The sequence below is a fragment of the Cibotium barometz genome, chromosome 64 (assembly GCF_041138505.1).
Source record: "Cibotium barometz isolate CiBa-2024 chromosome 64, ASM4113850v1, whole genome shotgun sequence".
NCBI classification, from domain to species: Eukaryota; Viridiplantae; Streptophyta; class Polypodiopsida; order Cyatheales; family Cibotiaceae; genus Cibotium; species Cibotium barometz.
Window position 1 is genome coordinate 6,780,780 of NC_141109.1, and position 8,545 is coordinate 6,789,324.

The following is an 8,545-nucleotide window of genomic DNA, read 5'->3' on the forward strand; positions in this document are numbered from 1 at the left end:
ACAGCCTTCTACAGTTTGTGCTTTTGCCTACAACCTGTGTTTTCTCTTTTAGGCTCCTGGCTCCAAAGGTATGGCCTACAGGCTGAAAAAGGCCTTACATGGTTTGAAACAAGCCCCCAGGGCTTGGTATGAGAAGATTGATGCTTTTTTTCAACAGAAGGGTTTGAAGCGGTCTGCGGCTGATCCAAATCTGTACATTTATCCTGAGAAAGGGTTGTATACTATTATCATTCTCTATGTGGATGACTTGATTATTACAGGCAGCCATGGCAACGCACATTGCTCAGACAAAGGCTGCCCTTAGTAAGGAATTTGAGATGAGAGATCTTGGGTTGCTTCACTTCTTTCTTGGATTGGAGATTTTTCAGCGCTTAGATGGGCATATTCATTTCTCGCCAGTGGTAAGTTACAAATCTGCTAGAGGCTTTCAGGATGATAAATTGTAAGTCCATCTATTTCCCCATGGATCTCGGCATCACACTCTCCTCTTCTGGATCCGATCTCCAGCCTCAGATACACTTTTGTATAGGAAATTGGTTGGTTCCTTGATTTGGTTGCTCAACACATGCCCTGATTGTGCATTTGTGGTCGGAACTCTCAGTGCTTTGATGCAGGCACCTTTGGACACTCATTGGCAGGCAGCACTCCGCGTGTTGTGGTACTTGAAAGGTACCAAGGATTTTTGCATTTTCTATGGAGAGGGGGCCACTTTATGTGGCTGCAGCGACTCCGACTGGGCTGGAGATGTGGATTCCTAACGATCTACTACAGGGTATTGCTTTACTCTTGGATTTGGAGCAATTTTACGGACAAGTAAAAAGCAGCCTACGGTGGTGCTTTCATTGATAGAGGTGGAGTATCGAGGGGCTTGTTCGACCGCTTGTGAGGTGATTCGGTTGCGGCGGCTACTTGAGGAGATCGTTTGTCGACAGCAACAGCCTACCCTTATCTCATGCGACAACCAGAGTTGCTTGGCTATTGCTTGGCTATTGCTAAGAATCTGGTATTTCATGCGCGGTAGGAATCCAGTACCACTTTGTGCGGGAGCGGATCTTGGAGGGAGACATTATCCTTGAATATTATCCTACCCAGGACAACGTTGCAGACTTATTCACCAAAGGATTATCTCAGTCAACTATCGGCGTTCATGGTAGCTCCTTGGGTCTTGGGCCACCTCCAGGACCTGAGAGGGGTGGTTAGTTAGCATATATCATCTCCTATTGGTGGCCATTTCCATGCTCTGGCATTCCCCATATTCTTTCCCATTTTTTCCATACTTTTCTCCTATTTTATGGGCCTTTGATGTGGGTTGCCCACCCTTTTATGGATATTTTACCTATTTTTAGGTTGTGTAGGAGCCTAGGAAGCAGTTGGCCTGTCACCAATTGGCCGACCATTTGGTCCATCTCCAGTTTTTGCGTCTCGTTCACTTGAGGCCAGGCCGGTGTCTCGTGTGAAGAGGCCAGTATTTTGCAGACTAGTGCCACCCGTGTGTTAGCAGGATGGTGTCGTATGGACGGGAGCCAGATCAGTGCCACCCGTGTATGACCTGGACTGTGTTCGATCCATGGGACTGTCACGCCATGGAAGAGCCAGTATTCGTGCCGTGTTTTGCCTATGGGACTGTCACACCATAGGGAAACTCGTGCCTGGAACTGTGTCTTACCTATGGGACTGTCACTCCATAGGAAGACCAGGTTTTTATGTTTTTTTATGTCGTGCCAGTTTTGTGCCGACAGATATTTTGTACATGTTCCATGAACGGGAGATATGTCCATGTTACTTTTTGCACATGCACACATATTTTGCATGTTTGAAACTGTTTTCGCATGACATGTATTTGTGTGTTTGCCTGCTTGACGTGTTACTTACTGAGCGGGGACGCCTGCCAGTGAGTCGTGAAGTCTGCTCTGTATTCTGACGAGTTTTAGTGCATGTGAACAGGTGGTAAGTATGTTGCACATGTTGTTTTAATATTTTATTCTAACCCCTTTGTTTTATAAGGTTAGGTGTTCACATTTATTTAAAGGTGGGCAACCCCTTTGGGCACCCACTTAGGGGCCAAGGTGGGGAGCCCCACTTTTAAGTGAGTGTGGGGGTGGGCATGGTCACCTACCCCCACTAATCCCCCACATGCATGCGTGGGTATCACCAAGGTTAACTCCACTTTCATTTTTATTAAAAGAAAGCTCCCTCCTTCAAGCGTGGGCACCCCATCGCTTCCACCTTACGTGAGAACCGGCGGCTGTGTACTTTCTTTGCTCCCAGGCGGCTGAAGTTTGCTGCGCATGCTCCACTGATGGGCTGTGCGTACCATCTGCAGCAAGACTGCTGCGCATGCTGTTTTTCCCACTAAGCATGTTGCTTTTCCCACAGGCGCATGCTTCTACCTTAACCATAAGCGACTGCTTCTAAGGCTGCTGGCTGCCCTATTCTCTGCACTACAGGCTGCAGCCAAAGCACCTCCCCATGATTCTCTACAGGCGACTGGCTACTGTTCTTGCTGTCCTACTGTCTATGTAACTGCTGGCTGCGCATGAGTTTCTACAGGCGGCTGGTTGACAGACAGCAGGCTGCGCTGTCCTCACCTCCACGTTGAAGATATCTGCAGATAACCCATCTTCTATCAGCTGTCACCTCCAATAGGTTGAGCTGCTGTACAGGCCAGAGGCGGCTGCTTTTTCCTATGCAGGCGACCATAACAAGCAAGTTGTGCAACCTCTCCTTCTCCTCCTCTGCACAGTAGCTACTATCAACAGAAGGATACAATTGGCTGCACCTCCACGCCATCTTCCTTCCTCCACGCTGCAGCCAGGCCTCTCCGCCCTTGCAAGTGGATGCTTCTTCTCTCACAGCAGGCGGCTGTACCCTTTGTGGTGGTGCCTGTCTTGAAAGTTCTACACGAGGCAACTCTTTCTTCAACAAGGGTGGCTACATCTTCTACACAAACACCACAAATATTTGGTTTTCTATCAACCATCTGCAAGTAAGTGATTTTCAGATTTGAGTAAAGTATTTTATGTTTAAATCTGATAAGGGATTCATCCCTCTACGGCCACACCCGTTCGGTGCCGGGTTGTCCAAGCTATATTGGCGAACCTCGGTCCAAAGGTGCTGAGATCGGGAGAGCCAGGCGTTAGTACGAGAGCGCCTGTTTGTGCGTGGTCTCGGAACACCAGTGAGGCGCTCTCTGCGGAGTCCAGTGAAAGCACAGGACCGTAGCGATTGGACCACACTAGTGGTCGTTCTGCTTCGAGCTTCTACATCGAAATTCGAGCCTACTTGTTTGGTACTGTTTTCATATGTACATGGACATTATCTGGTTCTCAGAACCCATGGAGCATTGTATTTATTAAATACTCCCAATAAATATATCATATATTGAGGGGGGGGGTCGGCCCGTTCCGGCCCCAGTGCTGGTGTCCATCTTTCCATTTCATTTCATTTAAATTTCAAGTTGTTTAAAGTTGTCCATTTTAAATTTGTGGTTTTAAAGTTGTGCTATTAAGCGTGTGGGTGTCCAACGGAGTCTTTCCCACTTGACGGGATCGGTTTCATGGCCACCTCATATAGGAGTGTATATATATGCTGCCCTCTTCCTCACTTTTCATCATTCTTGATCACTTTGGTGAGCACCTTCAGCCCTCTACCTACGGAGTCCACTCCTCGCCTACGGGCTGGTTGTATCCACTCTTTTCTTGAGGATTAGTGCATCAGCGTTTTGCTGTTTTCTCTCATCTCTCTCTTGGAGCTTCAATGTTTTTGTCATTTGTCTACATCTTTCCGCTGCCCTCTGACATAGTCCAATGTCAATATGCTCATTGTGTCCTGGACGGTGCACAACCTCTGCATATGTGCACAATGCATGGATGCCTTGCAAGGCATCGTGGCATATATCCTGTTGTGCATCTTGCAAGGCCTCATAAGATGGCAACGTGTCTTGTGCATCCATACCAAGTGCATCCTGTCCATCCCAAGCAAGGAGGACTCTAACATAGTCATTTTGGACTCTAACATAGTCATTTTGCCTTATGCAGCATCCTTCTGCGAGGATGACTCTGACCCAAATATCATCACTCTATACATTGTCTTTGGGAGAGGCATCATCCTGTGCCTGAGCATTCTCACATGGAGGGCGGCCATGAGAGACGACCTGCCACTCCTAGCAAAAGCCTCGCCGAGGCAGAGCATTGGGCTGTCGCTTGAGGAGTGTGTTTGCACTACCTCCTACGACCCCTAGCCCTAGGGCAATCCCGCACATCTGGTGATAGACCTGGCATTGGTTAGGTCTACTTGACGTCTCCATACATTGCTTCAAGGGACCATTAGGTCCCGAAAGCAGCACAATATCCTCAAAGGACTCACTGTTATGAGCCAACACCATAACCTTGGGAACAGTATCAGCCGAGGCAGTGACTACCTGGGCAGCAGAAGTGGGAAAAGTAGGGATTGTGGGCACGCCGCACCCGATTGGATGGTTCGCCCGGACTGAGGGGATCGATTAGCCATGATGCTAGAGGCTGATTTGAACCCTGTTTAAGAGTAATTTGTTCTTGAGGCTAAAAGGAAAAAGGGGCACCCAAGGTGAAGCAGAGGGGCAAGGGGAAGAGGAAGGGAGGCAAAGAAGGGGAGGGGCAATGCAAAGGGGGGAAAGGGGTGGAGGAGGCAAAGGGGGGAGGTGGAGGGGAGTATGGCTAAACAGGAAGGCAGAGGAAAGGGCAGCAAAGAGGAGGGAAGCAGAGGAAAAGCCGGAAGGGGAGGAAAGGGAAGCGACAGAGGAGGGAGGGATGGGTGCACGAACAGCAGACAGGGGCAGAAGGGGCAGCGAAGAGGACAGAGGCAGGCAGACGAAGGGGAGGGCAGCAAAGGGCAAGTTCAGAGGAGCAGATGGGAAGTGCTTAGAACGGGGAGCTTGGCGACGCTGTTTTTTCCATCTTATCAACAGTTGCACATGGATTTTGGTTATTCACTTGCAACATTTGTATATGCTATTGTGAATATCTTGGCATGTGACATATTTGGATTTGTGAGTATGTACAATTGGATTCCCGGGTAGGAGATTGATGGCAGGGATTTGTCAGCCTGCCCCACTCATGCTTGCGTGTGTTTATTTGTACATTTGACATTTTAAACATCAGCCCTGAAGTTTTTTTTTTCTTCATGCAGGAATCACTGGATGGAGTGAAGGCTGAAGAGGTATGATGTGCACTTTTCTGTTAGACCTTCATATTTGTCTCCAAAGCATCTTTGAGTTGTGAGGTGTATACATGAGTTTTCAGAATCCATTCCCCAACCCACTCCCCCACTCCCCCCCCCCGGCGACTAGCCTTAGGCCCAAGATCCTCCCGTAGTTACCATTTTTCACCGCCCTTAGGCATTTTTTTATCCGCCCATAGGTGATGCTGCCAAGGAAGCACCATGTAGTTTTGAACCCAAGACCTCTTGGTCCTAGACAAACACCTCTACCACTTGAGCTATCACCTCATTGGCATTTCAGAAGTTTCTTTTTATTTAGGGAGTAGGTTGGAATTCAAGGGCTAGACCGTTATGCTTTAAAAGAGGCTAATTGTGGGGGAGCAGGTACTTTACAGCATAGCACTGCATTGCATAAATGAGGAGGACAGGAATTCAAACAGGAGGGCTACGAATATCACTGAGTGGGTACTGAATCTTTAGCAGGACTAATTGATGCATGGCAGCAAGGTCAGGAAGATGGGACAGAATCTTGACTGTAGAATAGGTTTTCATTCCGGTTTATAATCAAGAAAGATGCATGGGTGTTTGGATGAAAAACTAGCTTATAAAAAAAAAAAGCACTGAGTAGTTTTTCTGAAAGACTTGTTTCGTTATCCTCCATGCATTTTGTGTTATTACTGGGTGTGCAGTTCTATGAGGAAAATTCCCGTGGCATCGAGATATTCACGAGAAGTTGGCTGCCAATTGAAAAGAAAGTCAAGGCAACCGTATTTATTTGCCATGGATATGGTGATACTTGCACATTTTTCTTTGAGGGTAGGCAGCCCCTTTTCAGCAGTATGGCACTCCTATGTTTCATTGGTTCTGAAACCTAATTTCTGCCATTATACCTCGTATTCTCATTTATTTATGACATCCATTCGGTTTTGAAACGTGGTTGCTGCAATTGTAGGAGTTGCTCGAATTCTTGCTAAGGCAGGGTATGCTGTTTTCGGGATGGACTACGAAGGTTGTGGCCTCTCAGCTGGTCTACATGGATTGATCTCTGACTTTAACAAGATTGTGGATGATATCATTGAGAACTACTCAAAGATTAAAGGTTTGCTTCTCCTACATTGTGTTCCGTTTATCTATGCATGCTTGCCTGATCCAAATTGATGCTTACTATGGATGCATTGGAGAATTAAACATTCTCATGTCATATCTCACTTGAAAACTTTTGGTTGCACTCGGATATGCAGCACGGCCAGAGTTCGAGAAACTTCCCTGCTTCCTGTTTGGAGAGTCTATGGGGGGTGCAGTAGCTCTGAAAGTTCACCTGAAGCAACCCACTGCTTGGAATGGTGCAGTACTGGTAGCTCCGATGTGTAAAGTAAAGCTTCCATCCATTTCTATTTGATTCATATCAGTGTGAGTATGCAGTAATGTACATGACGGATGACTAGGGACATCGATTGCGTGAACTTGTAATCCTATGAAATTATTAAATGTTACGGTCAATGTGGGTAATGTTTGGATGATGAGGGTATGGATTACTCTTAACTAGTCGTCCTTCTGACAGATGTCTGCAGAGATGTACCCACCATGGCCACTATTGCAGATCTTGATAATCCTCTCCTACCTAATCCCACGGGCGAAGCTGGTGCCGGATAAAAATTTGGCAGACATGGCGTTTAAGGATGTTAAGAAGAGAAAACAGGTTGTTTTTTTTTTTGGGGGAAAGCTTAGAAACTGTGTCTATGCAGGCCTTGCGCCTTTCTCTGCAATTTCTCAAAGCATTTTTTAGTTTCGTGTTTTTGTTTCCAGACAGCTTACAATGTGGCAGCTTACAAAGACCCCCCACGCTTGAAAACGGCTCTTGAGCTGCTGAGAGCCACTGATGAGGTCTCCAGCCGATTGAATGAGGTGATTCTCAAAACCTACTCACATAATATGCCAAAAGGGGAGGCTCGTGATACATTGAAGAAGGATACTATTCAAAGGCAATGTTGCTGAAAGCTTATGCTGCTTGTGGCAGATGATTGAGATGTGGTTTGTGATGATGAAGGCTTTTTGAATGCATTTTGTGTTCTTACCATCTCTATACCCTTGTGTGTGTCACAGATTTCTCTTCCCTTGTTGATCTTGCATGGGGCTTGCGATGTTGTCACGGATCCTTCTGTTAGCAAAGCTCTGTATGAGCAGTCCATAAGTAGTGATAAGACTCTTCGCTTGTATGAGAATTCGTGGCACAGTATATTGGAAGGAGAGCCAGATGAAGTCATTTTGCAGGTCTTGAGTGACATCAAATCTTGGCTTATTTCACACACTGCACCCGATGATAGTTGAGGCTGGATATGCACAGGAGATTGAATTGCAGTCTCATTCAAAGATTTTCCAGCTGATTGAAGTGCAGGTTTTATGTGCACCATTTCAAGCATTTATGGTGCTGTTATAATCATGCTTGTAGCATTGAAATTCCAAGGACACATATATTCCAGGTGTTTAATGGTCATTCATTTTGATTGAGATTTTTGTGACTAGAATTTGTAATCATGCTTGTAACATTGAAATTCTAAGGACATATTCCAGGTGTTTAATGGTCATTCATTTCGATTGAGATTCTTGTGACTAAAATTTGTAAATAAGTTAACATCGGGCGCTTGTTCTAGTGGTTAAAGGGGGTGGCTTGTAACTTTGAGGTACTAGGTTCGATCCCCGACTAGACGCCTGATTGTTACCTTGCCCTCACTTTGTAGAGGATATGAGGGGTCCTCATGGAGCATGTTGCTCCCTTCTAGTCGTCGTCAAAATTTAATTTAATTTAATTTTTTTCTAAATAAGTGCTTATGAAATGCTACTGCAGCTCATATTTATCGTTTATCTTTATCTTTCTTTGCTTGGGTTGAGACTATACACTTCTGCCTTTCTAGTGGTGGCCATTATATAAGAAATTACAAATCACCACACATTGGTTATGAGTTTATTTGCGAGTGCCAATGTGTATGCTAGAGCCAATGAGGTGGTAGCTCAAGTGGTGAGATGTCCGGGAGGTCCTCAGGTCAAACCCCCACTCGGTGCTCCCTCGGCAGCATCGTCTACGGGCTGAAAAATGTGCTTACAAGCGGTGAAAAAATGGTAACTATGGAAGCATCTTGGGCCTAAGGCCAGAGCTCCCACTAAACCAATAGGGTTACATGTATAAGACCCACTAGACCACAAAGGTCAGTGATTGGTGCAGACATGGCGTCTTGCTGGCTCTAGATATGTGAAATGTTTCTCCAGACTTGAGCTGCATCCGTATTTATGAGCGCTTGCATTAAAATCATACTAGTGCTCGAAAAAAAAAACCATATTTTTCAACCAATCA

General features: G+C 46.0%; 1 protein-coding gene across 1 annotated transcript in view; it reads left to right on the forward strand.

The window, feature by feature from the left end:
• LOC147603249 (caffeoylshikimate esterase-like) overlaps positions 1-7,795 on the forward strand; it is a 29,147-nt gene extending 21,352 nt beyond the window's left edge. Inside the window, exons 2-8 of the mRNA XM_086796785.1 lie at positions 5,167-5,196; positions 5,886-6,012; positions 6,149-6,295; positions 6,438-6,568; positions 6,758-6,895; positions 7,003-7,101; positions 7,300-7,795. Coding sequence (XP_086652911.1) covers positions 5,167-5,196; positions 5,886-6,012; positions 6,149-6,295; positions 6,438-6,568; positions 6,758-6,895; positions 7,003-7,101; positions 7,300-7,524 — 897 coding nt within the window. The 3' untranslated portion in view covers positions 7,525-7,795. The remainder of the gene's footprint in view (positions 1-5,166; positions 5,197-5,885; positions 6,013-6,148; positions 6,296-6,437; positions 6,569-6,757; positions 6,896-7,002; positions 7,102-7,299) is intronic.
• Positions 7,796-8,545: the final 750 nt, after the last annotated feature.